The sequence below is a fragment of the Cnephaeus nilssonii genome (assembly GCF_951640355.1).
Source record: "Cnephaeus nilssonii genome assembly, chromosome: 4".
Taxonomy (NCBI): Eukaryota; Metazoa; Chordata; class Mammalia; order Chiroptera; family Vespertilionidae; genus Cnephaeus; species Cnephaeus nilssonii.
In genome coordinates this window covers 92,777,517-92,801,715 of record NC_137075.1, presented here as the reverse complement: position 1 = coordinate 92,801,715, position 24,199 = coordinate 92,777,517, and the positions used below count along the sequence as shown (strand labels likewise).

The 24,199-nt window shown below is 42.1% G+C and overlaps 1 protein-coding gene across 1 annotated transcript in view; it reads right to left on the bottom strand.

Annotated features, from left to right (window-relative positions):
- Positions 1 to 9,722: 9,722 nt before the first annotated feature.
- TSHR (thyroid stimulating hormone receptor) overlaps positions 9,723 to 24,199 on the bottom strand; it is a gene marked incomplete at both ends in the record, with an annotated part of 92,505 nt that continues 78,028 nt past the window's right edge. Inside the window, 2 exons of the mRNA XM_079767712.1 lie at positions 9,723 to 11,127; positions 13,384 to 13,572. Coding sequence (XP_079623838.1) covers positions 9,723 to 11,127; positions 13,384 to 13,572 — 1,594 coding nt within the window. The remainder of the gene's footprint in view (positions 11,128 to 13,383; positions 13,573 to 24,199) is intronic.

Sequence of the window (24,199 nt, the reverse complement as noted above, 5' to 3'; positions counted from 1 at the left end):
ATATTTTGTATATGTTGGATTCAATAAAGTATGTTATTAAAATTAATTTTACCTTTAATGTGGCTACTAGAAAATTTACAGTGATGTAGTGACTTGCACTATATTTCTTTTGGGTAGCACTATTCTATACTAACATTCAGAAATTCTTTGTAATAATTTTTATACTGCTTTGAACACATCTGTCTTCCTCTCTAGGTGTTAAGTTTTTTAAAGACTGGGATGTGTGTGTTTTTTAAAAATCTCTGGCCTACATATCTTGCATGTAGTAAGTACTCAATAATTGGATGAGTTGAGCCAGAAAGTTTCTATTCAAATGCTTCTTACTGGCAATGGATGGCCACTTCTCTGGGTTTTTAAAAGGAAAGCTTAGACTGAATCTCAGCGATCTACAGGTGTTTTAGATTTGTAACTACAAGAGCATACTTACTGTAAAATTGATCCCTCAATAAATGAACTTCTTGCAGAGTAAAGGGTGTGTTCTGGAAACTTTTCTCATGGCTATAAAAATATATATATATGGCCATCTATAATTTTTAATGCAGACCATAATTATATTGTAAAGCAGATAATTGCCAAATAGTTAAGCTATGCCAGATATGCTGTTATATTTGAGAAGATGCATTTTTTAGGGCTTAGCTTCATGTCTATGATATAGACATGAGCAATGGTATATCAGAGATGCAATTCAAATCCAAAAAATTTTTATTGAGCCAGGGATTGTTCTAGACTCTTGGAATATCTGTCCTTGTGGAGCTTTTTCTATTATGTTTATTATAATGACTAGAGGCCCATCAGGGCCATGTCCACCACCCTGTGATGCCTTGCACACTCCGCTGATGCTGCCGGCACCCCGCGATGCTCTGTGGATGCTGGTGGTGCCCCATGACACTCTGGGGATGCTGCTGGCACCCTGCAACGCTCCACCCAGCACCCGGGGGGCATGAGGGGAGGGCCCGAGGGGTGCTCCAGCACCTCCTGGTGACCGGTTGTTTGGACGTTCCACCGTTACGGCATCACGACCACAGGCCTTTTATGATATAGATGATAAATAAGTTATATAGTACCAGAGGCCTATTGCATGAAGATTTGTGCAATAGGTCTTCCTTCCCCTGGCTTCCAGCACTGGTTTTTCTCCAGCACCCGGGACCCAGGCCTTCGCTCTGGCCGCCGCCTTCCATCTTCTCCGCTACAACTAGAGCGCCACTCCTGTAGCTCCCTCCATCCCCCATCGTCCCCCTCATCGTAGGCGTCCTGCCCACCCCCCCCAGCCACTCTGTGCCTGCATATGCAAATTAACCCACCATCTTTGTTGGGGTAATTTGCATACTCCTGATTTGCTGGTGGGCATCATGGAGGTATGGTCAATTTGAATATTTTTTTATTAGTGTAGATGTTTGGAGTTGATAAGTACAATATAAAAAAGAAAAATAGAGCAGGATAGGGGGAATCAAGATTCCCACATGAAATAAGCTAGAATTTTAAGTAGGGTAGTCAGTACAGGACTCACTAAAAAGATGTCATTTGGGCAAAGATGTGATATAGGTGAGTGATTTATCTATAGAGCTATTTGGGGGAAAGCAGTCCAGACAGGGATGAGCCAATGCCAAGGTCTGGTTAGGGAGTCTGTTGGTTAGGGAGTCTGTTGATCAACGAACAGCAGGAGGACAGAGCAGTTGGAACAAAGTCACAAAAAGATGAATTATAGGACATGAAAACCGTAAGGCAATCGGGGCCAGATCATATAGGCCTTGTTGGCTACTCTGAGGACTTTGGCTTTTGCTCAGAACTGGAGAGCCACTTAAGAGACTTTGTGCAGAGGAATGACCTGATCTGACTTAAGTTTTAAAAGGGCCATTCTAGCTGATCTGTTGAGAATACACCAGAGGTTGGCAAATTCTTCTGTGAAGGGCTGGAGAGTAAATGTTCCAGGCTCTGTGGGCTGTGCATCTCACAACGATTCAGCTCTGCTGTGGTAGCACAAAAGTAGCTTCAGACAATATGTAAATGAATGACTATGGCTGTGTTCCATTAAAAATTTATTTATGGACATCAACATGTGAATTTTATATAATTTTCATGTGCCTTAAAATGCTCTTCTTCTTTTGATGTCTTTAATCATTTAGCTCTTAGGAGGTACAAAACCTTACAGTGGGCTCAATTTGGCCAGTGGGCAGTAGTTTGTCAACCCTTAAATAGACTGTCAGGGGCCCTGACCAGTTTGGCTCAGTGGATGGAATGTCAGCCTTCAGACTGAAGGGTCCTGGGTTTGATTCTGGTCAAGGGCATGTACCTTGGTTGCGGCTTGATCCCCAGTAGGGGGCGTGCAGGAGGCAGCTGATCCATGTTTCTCTCTCATCAATGTTTCTAACTCTCTATTCCTCTCCCTTTCTCTCTGTAAAATCAATAATATATATTTAAAAATAATAGGCTGCCAGGGGAAAAGAGAGGAATAATGGAGACCATTTAGTAATCCAAGGAAGAGAGCTGATAGTAATCCAGACCAAGATGATAGCAGTAATGGTCTAAGAAGTGGTTATTTTCTAAATATCTTTTGAAAGTGAAGCCAAAAGGACTTGATGATTTGGATGTGGGGTGTTAGAGAAAGAGAAGAATCAAGGAAGACCTCACGATTTTGGTCTGAGCACCTTTAAGTATGCATTGCCATCAACCACTATGGAGAAGGCTGGAGGTGAAATGGGTTTTGGGGTAGAAGGTCAAGAGTCTAGTTTTGGACATGTCAACTTGAAACATCTAAGTGGAGATGGCGAGGAGGTAGATGGATAGACAAGTTTGGAGTTTGGAGAAAGGTCCGTTCTGGACATATGCTTTTGGGAATCATGACAAAGAGATAGTATTCGAAGACTGCACGAGATCACCTAGGGATCAAGTGTTGATAGAAAAGACTGAAGAACCAAGGACTAAACCCCAGGGTATCACACCATTATGAAGTTGATACAAGGAGAGAAAGCAGCAAAGACCACTGAAAAGCAGCAGTCAGTGAGGTAATTGTGGTGTTTCTCTGGAAGCAAAGGGAAGAAGGACATTAATGAGGATGTAGTGAACAATGTACCAGTACTGCTGATAGATCAGGTAAGATGAGGGCAGAAATGTGACTATTGGATTTAGCAACATGGACTCCTGGGTGACCTTAATGAGATCAGTTTCCATGGAGCTGTGGGATGGAAAACCTAGTTAGAGCAAATTTAAACAAGAATGAGGGGGATACAATTTGCAGTAACGATTAAAGGCAACTCTATTTTTCCTAACTTTGTGACAAAGGAGCCAAAGAAATGATGGGGGAGAAGTGGATCAAGAGGAGATTTTTTTTTTTTTAAATATGGGAAAAACAATGCAATGTTTCTACGCAGATCAGGTACCAACAGAGAAGGAGAATCCCAAGTATGGTAACTTTATTATTTTACAATAACTTAAGAAGGAAAGTCTAAACTCCACTTACTAGGAAATTGGCATCCTTGTCTATAATTATCTAAGGTTTATAATATACAGATAACATAAAAACTCTAATTTAGTTAGAATAACTACCTATAAAACTTTCTGATGTTTAATTGAACAATTTTATTTGCCACTTTAGAATTTAGAAGAACTTTTTCTTTTATGATAAATTGACCCAATTCTTTTAAAAAAACTGAGCTGACACCCGGGGGCACATGTAGGAGTTGACCAATGGCTACATAGATGGGTGGAGCAACAGGTTTATGTTTCCCTACCTCTCTCCTAAAACAATCAAACATAATTTTTTTAAAAAAGAAGCTGAGCTGATGCCTAATTTTCCTTTTTATTAAATTTTCTTATAACAGAAGCATTTGATATTATTTCACTGACCATAGAACTATCATCATTAGCCTTATTTACCAGTAATTTTATTATCAACAAAGTGATGATAATTCTTCCCTTGAAAAATGTTTCTATATGTTAAGGCCAATACCAATTTCTTCACTTTGTCCCCTTCTCCCCCTTCTTAGTTACTTCACAGCAAGCACAGTCAGAAGAAATACGATCTATTAGAAAACAAATCAGTTGTCAACTTCCAAGTTTCCACTTAGCACTTAGTTGACAGCTCTCAGAGGGCTTTGTAATTGGAAAGCCAAAGTAACAGAAATAGTTATTGGGTTCTAGCTGAGGTATTTCAAAAGAAGTTTCCAAACATCTCTGTGGAATTAAGACCAACATTTGATAATTGGATTTTCCAGCCTGTTGGTGTCTCCCTAAACTCAGTCTTTGAATAAATGGACAAATTGAGCTTTGTCTTTCAATTAATTATCATTTAAATTAGAACATTTCTTAATACATAAGAGTACTTTGTATAAGACAAAGCTGAGGATTGCCTTAGCATGTTTGAGAAGGTTCATTCAATAAAACCTAAATCCTGGCCGGTATGGCTCAGTTGGAGCATAGTACAGTATACTGAAAGGTCCTGGGTTCAATTCCTGGTCAGAGCACATACCTAGGTTGCAGGTTTGGTTCCTGGTTGGGATGTATACAAGAGGCAACCAGTTGATGTTTCTCTCTCTCTCTCTCTCTCTCTCTCTCTCTCTCTCTCTCTCTCTCTCTCTCTCTCTCCCTCCCTTTCTCTCTTTCCCCTTCCTCTCTCTAAAATTCAATAAACATATCCTCAGGTGAGCATTTAACAAAAATCTTAAAGCAAGTAGGTGGATTAGATACTTCTGGACATTTCCTCGAACCATTGATTTTGTTGTGGTTGTTATTAACATAGCAAAAATTAAGAATCCTTCCCTGTACATGGTGGACAATACTCATTGCTCCAAGAGGCACTCATATAAGTATGAAATTATTAGCCTCTGCATTTCCTTTTCAGCTATCTGGTGTGCTGCGCCAGCATGGCCAAAGATGAACCTGAGTGGGGGCGGTGAAGGATTGAGAAAAGACAGACAAGAGAATGAAAGCTGGGTTTTGGTGGGACGCTGTCCTCTCTGATGGAGAGCTAGCGATAGCGCCATGGACTACAAGCCGTGTCTTTATTTTATAGCCAGATTCCACGAGGCAAAGTAAGGGCGTGGTCAAGATGTTTACAACATTCTTGTGGGTTTTGATCCTACTCAATTACATGCACCTGAACTCTATCAAGCCCACATCACTCAGGCACTTGGGACCATGTGTTCGGACCATAGGTTCAAGCTTACAACTATAGCTATTGGCTATAATTGTGCTGGGAGGGCTCTGCCCTCCAAGCTGGGACTTGCACGTGGCCATGAGAGGACTGTGTCCTCTCATTAGTCCGAGGCTTGAACCTGTCCAAATACTGTAGCCGCTCTCCACAATCTGGGACACATGATAAGATGCACCAGCCATGGTTTATTTCTCATCATATATAATTACCTTCTGTACTCTGAGACATTCATCCATTCCTGCTACTATACTCTGCCCTTCTCACTGTTTCTGTTGCCAGTCTATGAAGGTGATTCTTGAAAAGGTTCTGAATATATCCTAGATGCAGCATCAACCACCACTGACCCCTTTCCCCTTTTTAATGGTGGCACGAGGGGCATAGCCATGTCATTTTTAGGATTCAGAGACTGGTAGAATAGCATGAATGGTTAGAGAGGATATTGGGATTAAGATAGGATGGAATGGTTGGTGTAAGTTGAGGGTCTTCCAGATGGTAGATAGAGTGTGGCTGCAGGGTGATTGGGTTTGGAGGCAACTCACGGGTACCTTGTAGGCTGGGTGGTCAAAGATTTAAAGAAGCAGAAGAAAATACTCTAATTCCTCCAAGTAATGCTCCCACTAGCGGCTCAGCTGCACTAATTAAAATGACATCAAGTAGCTACTTGGATGTCTGGGAGGACCTCTGAGTGCCAGAGGTGTGTGCTCACTTTTTCCCTCTCTCCACAGTGGCCTGCAGATGGTGAAAACAGGTGTGATGTCAGCCATCTCCTCTTCCATCTGGACGGTGGCATCAGTTGGTCAGGGTATCTCATTTCTCCAACATTTGTTGAAGCTATTACTACTTCCCCTCATTCTTCTGTCAGAGTGCTTAAGGAGCATTTTGAGAACTATCTGGGCCTCGATAGTGAAATGGTTCTCTTTGTTATTAATAACAAATCCTAGGAGTCCCATATTCCCACAGATCCACAAATCACTTGCCAGTGGCATCCAGATTGACATTATCTAAGTTTGTCCGCTATCATTCCAGAAGCCTTTCCACTGTCTGGGGAACTTAGGTGGAATGTAATGAAATTTAAGCCTGGGATTTGCTAAAAAGAACAAAAAAGAACACTGATGACACTATACTCGTCTTGTTTTTCTCAAACCTTTACCTCATCTATTTAATATGGCCCTTGCTGAGAAACTTTTGAGTGTAGTTTATTTTCCTCAAATGTCTGGTAATTGTGGTTCATTTATATTTATGAATGAAGATTGAGGATGGTTAAAGTGAACAGATGTTTTCTATCTTCTTCCTCAACACACCTTTCCCTGACAGGGGGCAGTGATGATGTGTCTGTGTCAATGCCCAGGCTTCATTTTGTGATGTGAAAGCAGGAAATGGAAAAGTGGGCTGGGTTTCTTGCCCCTTGTCCTCTGTCCCAGACCAGGAACTTAGCTCTATCTATACCAGTCATTCCCGGTTTTAAAAGATCAGTTTCTTTATTTAAAAAAAAATATTTTTTTTATTGATTTCAGAGAGGAAGGGAGAGGGAGAGAGAAAGAAACATCAATGATGAGAGAGAATCCTTGATCGGCTGCCTCCTGCATGCCCCATACTGGGGATTGAGCCCACAACCCATGCATGTGCCCTGACCAGGAATCGAACTGTGACCTCCTGGTTCATAGGTTGACATTCAACCACTGAGCCATGCCAGCTTTGAGAGTATTTTGAGAAGACACTCTTGAGCAACATACAAACTTTAGGACAAGAACTTGTCTTTTGTCCTCACTGATTTGAGTCTATTTTCAAGTAGTTGAAAGTCACCAGATAAAGTGAACTCTGACCAAGTTTTATAGATTTATTATCCTCATTGTGTGCTATTTATATTCCTAGGGTTAATACTTATCATATTTTTTCCCTTAGCCATCACTGCTGTCAAAGTATCATAATATATTATGAGTTGTTTCACATAAAGACCATTTAAAATCAGGATACAATGTTATACTGGTTATTGATAGTTGATAATTTATTTATTTATATGGATTTATTAGTAAATGTACCAACTGTTTTCCTATTTTTAGTTTTTTTAATTTTTATTTTATTATTATTTTAAAAAATTTTTTTATTGTCTAAAGTTTTACCCCAATTGACCCCCTCCCCCATCCCTTCCCAGCCCAGGCAAGCCCCCACCACTCCAGTGTCTGTGTCCATTGGTTATGCTAATATGCATGCATATAAATCCTTTGGTTGCTCTCTAACCCCCCGCCCCTACCATTTGTCTCTAGAACAAGAATAGATCGATCTAGAGTTTGTTTTTAATCCTCATTTGAGAATATGTTTTTATTGATTTTTAGAGAGAGAGGAAGGAGGGGGGGAGAGAGAAACATCAATGTGAGAGAGAAACATTGATTGGTTGCCTCTCATATGTGCCCCGACTGGGGATCAAACCCACAACCTAGGTATGTGCCTTGACTGGAAATCAAACCCACAAATTTTATTGTTGGGACGATGCTCCAACTAACTGAGCCACCTGGCCAGGGCTTCCTGTTTTTAGTTTTAATACATATAATGGTAACCTTAAAAAGAAGTTCACAAATTACAAAAATCAATACTCTAGGACCCAACATAGTCATTTCCCAGGAAGAAATTTTATTTCCTGTTGTGAATGCAAATTTTAGTAACAATTCTGTTGAAGTTACTTTTCTAGGACTGTTATCAAAGTATTTTTTCAACTACTCAAGATAAAACACATTATTTATTAGAATATGATATCTCAAAATGTCACAAGTGAGAAACCACTCGCCAAAAGGTAACGCATTTGTTTAATTTCACTAGTTACAAGTGAACTGGTGGATAAGTCATGATTTTAGGTGTGTATGATATTTCTATTAAGACATCCAAGTTACAGGGATGATCAGAAATGGGTATGGCTATGGAGAGATTCCAGGTGAATCAGTGTATCACCTCTGGGGGCCCATTGAGCCCACCAACCCTACTCCACAAACTTAAAACAACAAAATCTTTTAATTCATGGTGTGGTTTTAATTCATGGGTGATTCATGAGCACTGAGAACCAAATGCATCTCTTCTTGGGAAGAAATTAAGGGGCTGTGTTGACAGATAACTTGGAGAGTACATCTATAGATGATGATCTTGATTATTTTAAGTAAGGGAGCACTGCTGGGGAATAGCATTTCATGTCCAGTGATCAACAGGGTTGGAAAGAGCTGGTACTTTCTGGGAGAAGAAACTTTTCTTGATAGCTTTGGTATTGTATTGTGAGTTGGAAACAGCTAAGTAAAGAAACCAATCCCTGAAGACAAGTTAAATGTTTTCAAGTGAATTTGCATATGAAATAGTATCTCTCAATAACCAAAATTTGCAAAACTATTTTTTTTTCTATTTTATGAATGCAAGCTATTTTGGCCTGATAATTATAGCTGTAGGTCTAGTAATTAGATGAATGACTCAGATCCACCCCAATATGGTCACTCAATAGAATTATTAGTACAGACCAAAAATGAAACAAACATATTTGTTTCATAACTGAATATGAAATAAACAAAATATTTCCTGGGTTATATGTCTAGGCTCCAAAGAGAAGAGATGGCAGCCCTAAAGATAGGAAAAACAGAATCTTCTTTCTTATATTTTCCTTTCTCTTTGTCATGGAAACATTTTTAAGGGAAAGGGATGTACATAGAGTTTTAAAACTGGAAGAGGCCACCAAGCTCCTTCATTTCTACAGACTTCTGAGACCAAATGATTTGCCTGAGATTCAACAGTAACCTGGTATCCAGCCTGCTTTATTAATCAATGGGTGATTTAGTGTTCTCTGCTCATAATTCCTACTTGTTGCTACTTAGAAATATTTATTGAGTTCACGTCTTTTAGGCTATGAGATTAGCCAAGATGAGCAATTCTTAGTTTGCCTGGCCACATCAGCTAAAATCCTGCCAGTTTTTCTGGGCAACACATAACAGTTGGGTTACATCAGGTAGGTCCTGGTGAAGAGATGATTAATAGTTTCAGAGTCTGAAAAAACAAAGCTAAGCCTTCCCCCTCCTTCATGTCTCATAATAGCCATTTCTTGTGTGATGTCCTGTTTGACTTCTCACTTTCAAGGAACTCAAACTCCCTCTGGCTATATCAGGAAACATGAAGTTGGACTGAGCCAACATGTGGCTGGTTTTATGATTGCCAACCAAGTTCATCCTTTTGCCATTTGTTGAATCTTTAGTATGAAATGCTGTATAAAAGTGGGAAGCTCAGTGTTGAAATGATGAGTTGATGTTTGTGGAGCATCTTACACAATGTTATCTCTGCATTTAGCATCAAACAAGCCTTCCAGAAAGTATATCACTGGGGGTTTGAATATGCTGGTAGCCTCTCCTCCTTCTTGCGGTAGGGTAGAGGGGATGATTAGTTTACTAGTAATGCTAGCTCCCCTTGGGAGATGAACTCTTGCCCCATGAAATGTCACCTGCACAATAGTTAGGTAAGCTGGCTTGTGTGCGTCAAGGGGTTAGAATTCATGTTCAAGAAACTAGCCTTTCATAAGTCTCCTTACCACTGTGAGTAGTATAGGGTTAGCTTACAAAACTGTTTGCTTATACTCTTTTGAGATTTGGCCCTGCTTATTTGCAGTTAGATGGGACTTTTCAAGCAGTTCATAGTCCTCCTGTATGTTGGGGAGACTTTGCCTCGTGTCTTGGGTGATCTTTTGGACCTGAATATCAGTCCTGTTCTTTGGAGAAACCCTCTGGCCCCGGTATGCCTGAGCCTGACGTTTAAAGATGCCACACTTACTGAGTAGGATAAATACGTCCCGCTGGAAGGTCTTGGTGAAAATGGCATAGAGGAATGGATTGGCACAGGAGTTAAGTGGATAAAAGAGAACCAGTAAGATTTTGGAGTTGGTAACAGTGATAAGAGGCTTGTTCATAAGAGCTGACAGAGCATAAAATGAGATGGGGGCCATGCACATAAAGTCAGTGAAGATCAAAACAGCCATCCTTTTGGCAATTTTGGTGTCTTTGTCCCCTGGGTTGTACTGGGGATTTCGGACTGTGATGTAGATCTTCACGTAACAGAAGCAAACGATGATAAAGGCAACTATGTTGAGCAACAGGACAAGGATAATATATGCCAGGGCAAGAGGGGTCTCAGTGTCCATGGGCAGGCAGATGCTAACTTTGGCGTAGCTGCTTATTCCCACCAAAGGGAGCAGGGCGAGCAGGAAGCAGCAAACCCAGCCCCCAACCATGATGGCATATGCATGCCTGAGTCGGATTTTTCGGTCCAGGCGCATGGCGAAGGTGATGGCATACCAGCGCTCCAGGGTGATGACCGTCAGTGTATACACTGACAACTCACTAGCAAAGACGGTGAAGAAACCAGCCGTGTTGCAGCCGGGGCCTGTCTGCCAGTCGATGGCGTGGTTGTAGTACTCAGAATGAGTGTAGAGGTCTACGGAGGCAATGAGGAGTAGGTACATCCCCATGCAGAAATCTGCAAAGGCCAAGTTGCACATGAGAAAGCGCGGGACGGTCAGTTTGTAGTGGCTGGTGAGGAGGATGACCAGGACGAAGACATTGCCCAAGAGAGCCAGCAGACTAACAAACCACACCACAATTCTCAGGAATTTATAGCCCATGATGTCTTCACAGGGGTTGAACTCATCTGACTTGGGGGTACACACCATGTCTTCATTGCCCCCACACACTATGTAGTCATAATGGTTATCAAAGGCCTGTAGTGTCTCTTCCTGTGGGTTTTTGAGCTTCTGGCCAAACCCAATGATCTCATCTTCTTGCTCTTCAAAGAAGACATAATAATGAGAGTGGGTATCCTGGAACTTGTTTTCCCTGTACCCAGCACTGTGATCACCTGGATCCTCTTCATATTCCTGGTAGAAGGGACCATTCAAAGCATTCACAGACCTTCTCTGCCGCAGGCTCCGAATACTGCTGTCATTGCACATTAAGGAGTCAAGGATTCTGCAAGGCAACAGAAATAAGTCAGAGCTTGCTGAAAACCACTAATGGGCCCCACAACATGTAGCAAAAAGATTCTACATGACCTGGTTAGGTCCATCTCTCCTACGTCATTTCCTATTACCCTTCCAAAACTATGCTCCAGTGAGACTGGCCCTTATTTCTCCTCTGCAACCAGTTCAAGACCAGTAGTGAGAGAAAAAGCATGGATGCTGGAGCCAGTCTGCCTAGGTTAGGACCTGGCTTCACTATTTACTAGCTGTTTCACCTTGGGCAGGTCTATGAAACTTGGTTTATCAAATTTTAAAAACAGAATCATGAAATTACCGATTTCACATCTTTTTAAAGCTCTTATACAGCACCTGGAACATGGTTGGTGCTGTATCTGTGTCAGTCATTGTTATTATTCCTATTCAGAGCTTTAGAACACCATGTTCCCTTTGCCTGAAAAACTCATGACTGCTTCTACTCATTCGGTTTTAAACTCAACTGTCCTTTTGTCCCTGATCTCTTTATTTGCATTTATTTATTTATTTTTAAAAATATTTTTTATTGATTTCAGAGAGGAAGGGAGAGGGAGAGAGATAGAAACATCAATGATGAGAGCATGGAACCCTGACCTCCTGGTTCCTAGGTCAATGCTCAACCACTGAGCCACGATGGCCGGGCTGTCCTGATCTTAGATAAATTTTCCTACCCTTGTGTTTATTTCCTTCATAGCATTATCAGATATCTTACTTGTTTGCTTGTTTATTTTCTGACTTCCCCTACTGGAATGTAAATAAAATGTTTTTGTCTGTCCTATTCATTGAACAAATGAATAAATGGACAGTATCATGCAGGCATGCTCGTGGGAGTAAGACTTAGTTTATTGTTAGCCCATCAGACTGACATCAAAAGAGATTCTTTAACTTGCTGAGCAGATATTGACTCACCTATTGGGTTAAAATGCCAATGGGCTGCCTATTCCAACCTGTTTGGAGGTTAACAGGAAAGCTGGACCCTGCCCTTATGCAGTTCATTAGCCTCCCACCCATCCCTGGTCCTTTCCTACTCTGGGCCACATGGCATCAGTATAGCCTGCTATCAGCATCCCCCTACCCCACTCCTAGTTTTCTGTAGATGTTATGCCCGCCATTGACCTTTGCACAGCTGCTCAACTTTCCCATTTGCTTCTGCCCACTACTAGATCCCAAATTATTTCCCAATGCAAGTATGAATGCAGAATGTCAATCAATAGATATTTAGAGACAGAGAACACACTATATTAATAAATGACGGCAGTGTTAGGAAAATGGGATTGCATGAGTTATGAAGGGGGAAATAATGCAGAGTAAAAGTGTAGGTGAGGACAAGATTCAGAGAAAGCATGGAGAGAAAAAGACCATCCCTCTCCCAGCCGGTATTTCTCAGTGGTTAGTGTCAACCTATGAACCAGGTTCGATTACCAATCAGGGCACATGCCTGGGTTGCGGGCTCAATTCCCAGTGGGAGACGTGCAACAAGCAGCTGATCAATGATTGTATCTCATCAGTGATGTTTCTATTTCTATTTCTCTCTCCTTCTCCCTTCTCTGAAATCAATTTTAAAAAAAGACCATCCCTCCTTTGCAGCCTGATCATAAAATAATACACATTGAGAGCTTATAATATTCCAGGTTATTTTGATAGGTGTTTTCTATTAAGTTTCTCATGTAATCTTCTCAAAACCTTTATGAATGATAGCATTATGATCTCCATTCACAGAGGCTCAGGGAGGTTAAGTAAGTAGGCTGAGATAACACAGTTAGGAAGTGGCAGAGATGGGGTACAAACCCAGCTGATTCCAAAGTGCCAAGTGCCCACATATGTAACCAGTAAGCTGTGACCTTTGCAAAGCCCTAATTGACCAGGTAACACAATTGCTTGTGTTTCTAAGTTTGTCCTCAGAATTGTGGCATCTAATGCATGTTGCATCTGGAGGCTGTGCAATATAATCTTGATAAGATTTCTACATGATCTGGTCATTCCTCTCTCTCCTATGTCATCTCCTAGTCCCCTCCCCTCCCCTGCTGTGTTCCATTGACCTTGGCCTTATTTCTCATCTGTAGCCACATTGAGTCTAAGTCATTGTGTCCCATGGATTTCATGTTTTTTTGTGTGGATATTTCCAGTTCTTTCCACATGGTTTTCAAACCACAAAGCTTCTTCCCCGGACCCAGAAATAAATACAACTTTTCCCAAGCCCTTTTGTTGCTTATTCCAGACACCTGCCACTTACCCTCTGATTTTCTTCTGATTCTTAAAAGCACAGCAGTGGCTCGGATAAGAAAGGTCAGCCCGTGTGAGGTGGAGGAAACTCAAGGAAATTGGAAGTTTCTTTAGAGTCCAAGTATTTCTTGCTATCAGTTCCTTGAGGTGCTCCAGGCCTTTGGAAGGCAGGGCAGTAACACTGGTATAAGAGACGTCCCTGGTGGCGGGGGGAGGAGAAAACAGAGTAATACAGAGAGGTGGTGAGCACCCAGAGCCTCTAACTGTTGGCCAGAAAGTCAAAGAAGCCCGAGATTAATGTAGAAATCACAGGCTCCTTTCTGCTACCGAATATACACTCTGAGTTCTTTATATACAGTCACTGGTCTAAGAAAGGATATTAGGTTTCTAAGTGATAGGTGACAAGGTTCTCCCATTTTTATTGCTTGGACCTCTGGTATCCATCAATACAATAGCCGTTTAGCAGACATTTTATTTTATCCATTGCAATACATACAAACTCTTAGAGTCAGAGACAGACATCAATTCTACTCTGGAAATCATACCTATAGCTACTAAAGGGTTTCAAGAGGCAAGAGAAATATATTTGAACAGGCTTAAAGCGGCTGAAATTGCTCTCATTGTCTGTGGGGAATGGGATTTTGGGTTTAATGAACTGCTCAATGATATGGATCAACACCAGTATCATGAAAAACTCCTGAAGATGCAGAACTTGGGAGTCAAACCAGTTGCATGGTGAATTCAGGAGGGGAGAGAGAGAGAGAGAGAGAGAGAGAGAGAGAGAGAGAGAGAGAGAGAGAGAGAAAGAAACATTATGGTTGCCTCCTGTACACACCCCAACTGGGGATCAAACCCACTACCTAGGCATGTGCCCTGACCAGGAATCAAACCTGCCACCTTGGGTGTGTGGGACAATGCTCCAATCAACTGAGCCACTGGCCAGGGCTCTTTTATCATTTTTTTTTTTACAATTACATTGTAAGATATTTAATATAACTGTAGTGTCTGATTAGCAAGTGAATTCCAATATTTACAACTTCTCCCTCCACATCATTGTAACTGGACTTTGCTGGGGTTTACATCCTCAGGGTTCAAGGCTGCAAGAACCTACTGCTCAGTTTTCATAAACACGAAGCTCATGCATTTACCCCATTCTCACCACAACTGTGATTCTCAGAGAAGGGTGCCACATTTGCTATTTTGTTTTGTATTTAATTTAAAAATTCTAGCATTCAGTATTTCCCAAATCTCGCCTGGTAGTAAGAATTACCCATGGTGCTTGTTATTGTCTGATTCCCAGGAAAATTTTTTAACATTAAGGAAGTACATTTGGGAAAAAACTGGCATAATCAAATAACTTTTCAGGTAGTGGGAGAGTTGAGGGATTTGGGAGCCAGCCTTATAAACACAATTGTGAAGTAAATGCAGCTGGACCTTGCTCTCTGGCCTAACTGTCCTTCTGATGCGTGTCTTTCTTTTGGTCATGCTACCTCCAAGGTGTAGCCATCATTCTGCCTCTAGTTTTCTGGAAGCAACTTAGGTGTCTCATTATCCAGTGATGCTTTTTGTCAGTGTTGGATACACGGACTGTGCGTGTTTATTTCCAAAAGTTTATCCTTCCAAGCAATGTGTTTGTATTTTATTAGATTTTTAAAATTTTTCTTTTCTTTTTTATGTTTCAATTACAGTTTACACTCACTATCATTCTGCATTAGTTGCAGATGTACAGCAGAGTAGTTAGAAAATCAATTACTTTACAGAGTGGCCCCCTGATGTTTCAAGCACCCACCTGGCCCCACACACAGTTATCATGATATTATTGGCTATATTCCCAATGCTGTAATCTCTATGACTATTCTGTAACTACCAATTTGTACTTTTTAACCCCTTCGCCTTTTTCACTCAGCCTCCAAACCCCTCTCCCCTCTGACAACTGTCAGTCTGTTCTCTGTATTAATATTTCTTGAGAAAACACTTTCAGAACCACTCCAGTTACTGTGTGACAAAACATCCCCAAAACGAAGTGGCATCAAACAACAATCCTTTTATTCTAAGAGTAGTTTTTGTGGGTCAGGGATTTGAGCAGGGCATGCCAAGATAGATTTGTCTCTGCTCCGTGATGTCTGGTGCTCAGCTGGGAAGACTTGATGGCTGGCGACCCCATGGCTGGGGGTCGCAGGCTCCGTCACCTGCATGCTTGGTGTCAGCACTGGGACGATTCAAAGCTGAGCTCAGCTGGGATGATGCTGTGGCCTCTCCATGTGGCTTGGGTTTCTCACATCATGGTGGCCAGCTTCTGAGAGGGAGCTTCTGGAGAGAGCGTTCTGACAACTGGTAGATTCAAGGGCAGGGGACACAGAGCCCGTCCCTCAATGGGAGGAGTATCAAAGAATTTGATGCCTAATTTTAGAACTGCCATAGTGGTCTAAGTGGCAGGGATGTCACTGAGGCAGATATTTGGTGAAAACTGGTAACTCACCGATCTGCAAATCAGTGTTCCCAGTTCAGCCCCCACCGTGGACCAGTGTCAGAAGCACCCGCAGTATAGACGCCTGAGCTACCCTAGGCCAACGGAACTATAATCTCTGATGGCGTGGCCCAGGGATCTGCATTATTTAAAATGCTCTAGATCATTCGGAGTCTCATCTCGAATTCTCAGCATTTTTATGAAACAGGTGGATACTGAAGTTAAGACAAAGAAACAAGGCATGTTGTGTCCAAAGACTCAGCAAACCAAGGGTAGAGCCATAACTGTCATTTGGGTTTAGAGTCCTAAGATTCCATGTCCTACAAACTTTTCTCTAGCCTTTTTTTCTTTTTCTTTTTCTTTTCCTTTTCCTTTTCCTTTTCCTTTTTCTTTTTCTCTTCTTCTTTTCTCTATCCTTTATCCTGAGGTCTCTGAAGTCTTTGAACACAGATCCAGGCACAGCAACCCTCGAGAGACTCGTTTTGGAATCTGGGAGGGAGGAATTGATTTTGTGGTCTGAGTGTCTGCAATGAGTGTATCCCAGGTGCCTCTAGTTGGGTCCCAGTGAGGATGCCTGGGAAGGCACGGAAAACGCAGGTAATGGAAAATGTGTATAAACCTTATGACAGGAGCAACTGTAATGTACTGGGTCCTTGGCATATAGGAGTGTTCAATGAATGCTAATTCCATCCTTGCCTCAATTTAGTTTGTTGGGCTCAAGGGAGAAACAAGAAACCCGGCAAATATAGCCCTAGCCAAGATATTGACTTGCATATCCAACTGCTTGTCTGACCTGGCTACCTCACAGTCATCTCCAACTTACCAGGTCTATCTCCAACTTTTGATCTCCTCACCCTCATCCCATCCTTCTCCTTCTCTATTTAATTGGCAAAAGACCTGTAGATTTGAACTCCAAAAGACTCTTGAATCCATGTATTTGCATCTCCAATGTAAGCTCGCTAGTTTAAATTAACATCATTTCTTGCTGCAATAGCTTTCTGATCCACCCTTAATCTTTCCCAATCCATTCTCCACACAGCAGCTGGAATAGTCATAACACATCAAGTGAGAAAGTTCACATTCCTGCTCAGAAACTTGCAGTGACTTCCCGTTATACCACAAATAACATCTACTCTTCCTGCGGTGCCCCTTAAGGTCCTGTAGATCTGGCCCTTGCCTTCCTCTCCAACCTCATCTCAGGGGCCTAAGGCCACGTACAGCCCTAATTGGAACCTGACTGAAGCCATGTTCCTCCCCATTGGCATGAGCTACTTGATGTAGCTCTACGTATCCATTACGCCTGTTGCTGCAAAAGTGCTCCTGAGGTGCTGTCCTCTGCTGACCCAGGCTGCTCCGCTCCTGCTGCTTTGGCACTTACAGAGTCAGGTAAAGGGAACGATTGCATTTCCCCTCTTTTTGAATTTAACTTCCCTTGCAGAGATCTGCAGTTTTTTTTAAATATGTTTTTATTGATTTCAGAGAGAGGAATAGAAACATCAATGATGAGAGAGAATCTGATTGGCTTCCTCCTGCATGCCCACACTGGGGATTGAGCCCACAACCCTGGCAAAGGGCCCTGACCTGGAATCAAACCATGACTTTCTGGTTCATGGGTTGATGCTCAACCACTGAGCCAGGCTGGCTGGGTGAGATCTGCAGTTTTAATCAGACAGTCTGGGTTATCAGAAAGGAAGGAAGGAGCTCCTGTATGCTTCCCAACAGACGTAGCACAGCCTTCCACTCAAAGTAGCCCAGTGGAATGATTCTTCCCTCCAAGCCTACTGGTATTTCTTTATTTCCTAAATTCTGTCCACTCTCTTCCAGGGCTTGTATCCTCTTAGAGTCTCTCTTGCCCTTGCCATAAATATTTACAGTAAAATGCAATTGGGCTAACCCCCCTGATCAGATGTCAGCTCAACTGTTTATATGTCTACAGTCTCATGGTTCTCATTACTACCACCTTAGTTTAGGTCTGAATTGCATTTCATCTGAATTTTGCAAAAATTTCTTGACTGGTCTCCCAGAAAGTCTACTAATCCCACTTTCAGACTTGGAACAAAATGTTCTTTCTAAAACTTGGATCTCATTATATTGCTCCCTAGTTTGAAGCCCATGGTTCCTCAGATGTCTACAGAATGAAGTTCAAGCTTCTTAGAAGAGGAACCCTCCTTCCTCCCACATTTGTTTATCTTGGTTTCAGTCTTTCATTAGAAGCAATCATTGGCTAGTGATCGTTGGTGGCACATTCATGCTTAAGAGTGAGCCACCGAAAAGCAGATTGGGAGCTTGTCCATGTGCAGACTTTGCTTTAGGACAATTGTGTAGGGAGCTGGCCATTGTGCTGTTGGACCTAAAATATCAATGCAGAGGTCTTTTTGTTTTAGGGTTATTCAACTAAATAGACCTCAAATCTCAGCCTAGAGGAGATGTACTTGGCTGCTGCAGGCATTTTGTATGACTGGGGTAGATGATTAACATTTCCAGTTATAGACCTTCAATAAATTCTTCTGTTTTAGTCCCATGTCTAACTCTTGCCCCATGCCACACCCATCACCTCTAAACCTCATCCCCCTCAGAGATTCTGCAGAACAAAGCAACTGCCTCTGACTGTATGCTCTTATGAGTACTCCAAATTTCACCTTCCTTGTCCTCTAGCTTTTCTGTAGCTCTCCATACTATTGATGTGCCTCACCTGCCTCTTTGTCCTTGTGGATTTATGTATATTAAAATTTCATTTTCCATCTTTTTAGGGAGATTTCAGGAGGCAGAGGAAATAAAAGGTTATACTGAATGCATTATCTTTGACTTTTTTTTCCTGTAATAATTACCAGTTTTATTACTCTGGCTAAGATATGCAGAGGTGATTTGAGGTTTATATTTTAACTAGAGGCCCAGTGCACAAAATTCGTGCATGGGTAGGGTCCCTAAGCCTGGCTGGCGATCAGGGCCAATCTGTGGGGCCACTGGCGGGGCGATCAGGGGGCCCCTGCTGGTACCTGCCTTGGCTGGCCTGGGGCCTGCAGGCTGGGGGCAGCTCCTGTGTTGAGCGTCTGCCTCCTGGTGGTCCGTGTGCATGATAGCAACGGGTCATACCACCGGTTGTTCTGCCCTTTGGTCGATTTGCATATTAGGCTTTTATTATATAGGATAGTTATCTCATCAAGAGTTTAGGCACCCCCATTGCCCTTATAAGCTGGTTGCAAATTATTTGATTCTCTCACTTATTAAAAAATTTCACTCTGTGCGGTAAAAAAGAAGGAGTTCTTACCATTTGCAACAACATGGATGGAGATGGAGAGCATTATGCTAAGTGAAATAAGCCCGGCAGAGAAAAATAAATATCACATGATCTCACTCATTTGTGAAATATAATGAACAACATAAACTGATGAAAAAAAAAATAGATCCAGAGACAGAGAAACATCAATCAGAACGTCAAACCTCAGGGAAGGTAGGGGACAGTGCGGGTAAGGGGGAGAGATCAACCCAAGGACTTATATGCATGCATATAAGCCTAATCAATGGACACAGACAACAGGAGGGTGGGGGCATGAATGGGAGGTGGGGGGTAATGGGGGAATAAGGACACATATGTAATACCTCAATCAATAAAGAAATTAAAAAATTTCACTCTGTCTATGACATGTGTTCATTAAAAATACATATAAGCAAAAATAAAATGCACATCAATGGGTTTAATGAACTGCTCACTAAGCACAATTAAGTTTTTGATGTGTGTATGTATCCACACATGTATACACACACAAACTTTTACCCTACATATGTGAGCTATTACTAAACATGCCGCTTTGCAACTTGCTATATTTTACTTTACAATATGGAATAAACATTGTATTATTTATTATTATTATTATTTGCTGCAAAAAGCTTTATTGTTTCTATTTGGCCCAATATAAGGGAGAAGGCTCCAGAGTGGTTAAAAGAATGACTAGTGATTTCAGGGAGAGGCAAAAACCAGACACCAGGGAGAAGCAGAGGGGTCCCTCAAAGGCTCTGGGCTCTGAAGGCTCCTAGTCATGCTTGAGGGTGAGCCTTTGAAGAGACTCTCACCCAGCCCAACCTGTGGAGGTGAGTCAGGTGTCGCCCATCTTCTTGATGAGTTTCACTTGCTCATCCAGGAAGTGGTTCTCCAGGAAGCTGCTGAGATGGGCGTCTGCGTGGGCAGAACACAGGGCATGCAGACCCACAGGGGCCTAGTTCAGGTTCTTCTCCATGACCATGGAGTTTCCATGGTGTCCTGGGTTTTACCCTACTCATCCTGGGAAGGCTTGGAAGAGAATGCGGCCACCGAGCTGGTTTTGCATCTTTAAGAGAAGCTGGGCTCCCTCTCGCTTCTGCTCCACCAACCTGTGGAAGAAGTGGCCCAGGCCCTCCAGAGCTGCATCGTCATGGTGGAAATAGAAGCCCAGGGAGAGGTAGGTGCAGGAGGCCTGCAGGTGCTGGGGGACCAGGCTATTGACGGCAGCCTCCACCTTGGGGAATGATTCTGATGAATTTGGGAGCTCATGGTTGTTCAGCAATAAGGAGTTAAGGTAGAAAAACAAAAAACAAAAAATGGTGTTGCCTGGTCTCAGAGGCTGAGGATGGCTGAGGTGGTTCCCAAGGTGGTGACTGGAGAAGAGGTTAGTGGGTGGTTGAAGGCTGGGTTGGCGTCCCTTGGTTTGTTCCATTCAAATACTGTTGAAGCAAGAGACAGATCCGAGGGACCACCAGGGGCACTCTGGAATAGACATATTTTTATGCATTTGGGTGAAATTTCCCAATTGAAAAACAGACCTGGAGAATGAGTCAAAATACAAAATGCTGGCAACAAGGAAACTACCTAAAACCAAATTCCCAGATGATTAAAAGTAAAATGAAGGTAAAAGTTACCTCAGAAAATGTGAACAGAAAGAAAGCAGGGGCTAAATTTTACTATCCTACAAAAAAAAAAAAAAAAAAAGAGAAAGAGAATTCAGGCTTAAAGCACTCAGGATAAGGATCGTTGTGTGAATGTCTGCTTCAAATGCATCACCACCAACTTGTTTCTTACTCTTATTTTTTCCCCTAAGCCTTCTGCCTCCTGTGGTACCTCTTCTGAAGGGTGGTCTTCCTGGGTCGTTGGCATGTTCTGTGCTTCTCCTTCATTTTCTTCACAAGACTTTTGCATGTTGAGTACTTTTCTGTTATTTCCTTTTCGAACAAATTAATCCAGAAAGGATCCGGGGCAGTTCTCTCCTTCTCCAGCCATAGGGAGCTGCTCCGGGAAGCGGGCCCTGGACTACATGCCGTCATCTTCAACTTTTAATTACTTCATTTAACACACAAGACTGCAGAGCTTTGAACAAATACTTGCTGAGAACTGAGCCACTCTACAGAGTCTGCCAACTCTGGAATTGATGGAGGAAGAGCCTCAGCTGTAGAAATCCTACAATTCAATAGGGCAGGATCGTTTTAAATTATCTGAAGCTGAATTTTTTTCTCATTCATCTAAATTTTTGGACCACTTTGAATCTAGGATTTCTTATTAGTGTACCTTCTTTTATGAAATAATATCTTCAAAATGTAGTTAAATTTTGTTTTCAGAATAAAACAAAGGAGAGTAGCTATAAGCAGTTAAGGGATTTTGAATTTGTGAATGTAGCCACGTGGATAGAAACCTACAAGCTGGAGGGCCTCCCTCTCTCTCATTGACTCTGGCACTTTGCACAGAGTTCATTACGTGATGGGCACTAAGCTTCATGAGCATCTGTCTCTAGCAAGTATTGACTCACAAAACAGCATGCAGCGGAGCCTAGCCTGGCAGACACTTTGAAGTCTAATTGTCTAGGTCATGGGAACCATCTCAAGTTAAGTGTCTGATGAAACTAACAGGACCTGAATTTAGAGAGAGGGAGGCCTATAGGGTTACATACAAGGCAAGAAGGTCACCCAATTTTATGATGCTAGAAAATAAAAAAGAGTCAACTGATATTTGATGTCACAGGAAGAACAAATTGCTCCTCAGAAGCAATTATGTACAGTAGCATGTCCAAACGATAGAACAATTTCCATTTTCCCCATTTTTGTCATCATTATTTAACATTAACCTTTGATGAATTTAATTGCAAATGAAATAAGCACCAGTTGGCTTGCCAGTGTTTCTGCCGCAATATAAGTGTCTGTTACGCTTGCTTGTAATGAATGTGGGTTTCTAAAGGTCACTGTGTAGAAGCTGATCATTATGAACATGTAGCCACATCTGTAAATTGGTAGATGAAATGCATCTAAGAGCAGAAAGAAGATTAATTTACTACTTAAAAGGCAGTTTAATAAATTATTAATACTAAATTAAAAATAAGGGTGTAAGACCTGTAAGTTCAAGGCAGTGAGCTTATCTAATTATTTGTTTAAAAGAATTTAAAAACACAATATGCATTCATTCAATAAGTATTCATTGCTTTCTATGTCTTAGGTATAATTCTAGATTCTTGGGCTATAGCAGTAAACTAAAATGCAGATATTCCTATTCTTCTCATGCTTACATTCTACAGAGGAGAGAGAATTTAAAAAAAAAAAAGTAAAACTTGCAGAATGTTAGCCGATATCTATTAGTATCATGGGGAAAAGAATTATAGAGAAGAAGAAAGGAAGAGCGCAGAAGTGTGGTCATAATTAGAGATGATGGAGGCTGTCAAGGAAGGCCTCACTGAGGAGACAGTTAAGCAGAGGTCTGAAGGAGGTGAGCAGGAGAGCCATGCTGATACCTGGGGAAGAGCATTGCAAGCAGAGACACCAGCCAGTGCAAAGGCCCTGAGGTGAGAGTGCACCTTGGTGTGTTTGAGCATGCAAGGAGGCCAGGGTGGCTGGAGCTGAGACAGTGGTATTGGGGGAGGGGGTTTGAGGAGTTTAGGAAATGTGTGAGAAGAAGTTGGAGACGTAATGGGGGGCCATATCATGTGTGTCTTGTAGGTCATCAAAAGTACTTTGTCCTTTCATCAGAGTGAGATCATAAGCCTTCAAAGGAATGGTACAAACTAATTTTAAAAGGATCTATCTGGTTATTGCTTTGAAAGTAAACCAAAGAGAACAAAGAGTGGAAACAAGGATACCAACAATAGAGAGGATGATGCCTTGGACAAGAGTGATAGCAGTGGAGATGCTGAAAATGGTTGGTGTTTGTATAGCTTTAAAAGATAGAGCCAATGGGATTTTCTAATGGCTTAGATATAGGGTATGAAAGAAAGAGAAAAGTTAAGAATGACTCCAGGATTTCAGGTCTGCAACTAAAAGGGTGGAGTTGTCATTTCCTGAGATGGGGAAGGCTGCAGGCAAGGCGGGTTTGGAAGGAATGATCAGGGATTCAGTTTCAGACAGATCAGATTTGAGATGCCTATGAGACATCCAAATGGCATTGTCAAGTAGGCAGTGTATTGAAAAGTCTGGAATTTGGGAGAGCTGTCGGAATTGGAGATTTCTATTTGGGTAGCACAGGCATTAGGCAGTCAAAGGACTGGATGAGATCATGAAGGAAGTGAATGGAGACAGAGATGAAAAGAAGGCCAGTGCTCTGCAGAACTTCTATTTTTGAAAGTAAAATACTTTTGAGGATGATACTAGTTGTACTTTTAGTTAATTGAAGAATTGCAAAGGTTTGTATGACTTTGAGGATCTTTGCAATAGCTCCATTATCTCTCCCACCAAGAGCCAGCCCCCTCGTTGGGAAATGCTATGCAAATTTCTCAGTAGTTATAAAAAGTAACCTTCCTGTTTTTCTCATATTGGTGGCTATGGAAGTAAAAGATGTTGCTGATCAATTAACTTGAGTTGTCGACACAACTTCTCTGGTCTGAAGATTTCTAGGGCTAGACTGACCATCCTCTGGCTCCCAGCAAGAAGCCAGAATGCAGACAATTCTGGAAAGGTAATTGTCTGTTCTTCCTCTTCAAATTCTTCTGTGACCTCCCTCGAAGCTCTCATAGACTCCACAAAATGGTCTCAGGCCCTCTCCTTTGCTGGGCCTCTGAAGACATGTGACCAAGGAAGGACAACCTGCTTCGGTTGCCTCCTCGGCAACTCAGCCCCTTGGCATAGTCTGGCTGGTGCCCAAAGGGGAACTGCCAAAGTCTGTTTATCTCTGTAATTCATTTCACAGCCCATGAGCAGGGCAGCCTTGCAGACAAACCTCCTCTGGTTCCCACCCCAGGAGGTTCCCTTTCTTCCGAGAGAGCTGCTCTGAGGGCTCTGCTCAGCAAACAGAAAGGAAGACAAGGAACTCCAGGTATCAGGTCTTCAGGCTCGATTTTGATCTCCTGTCCCCTGAGGGAGGTCCAATGCCTGCCAAATAGCCGGGAGGCCCAGAGCAGTCCCGAGGCAGTGG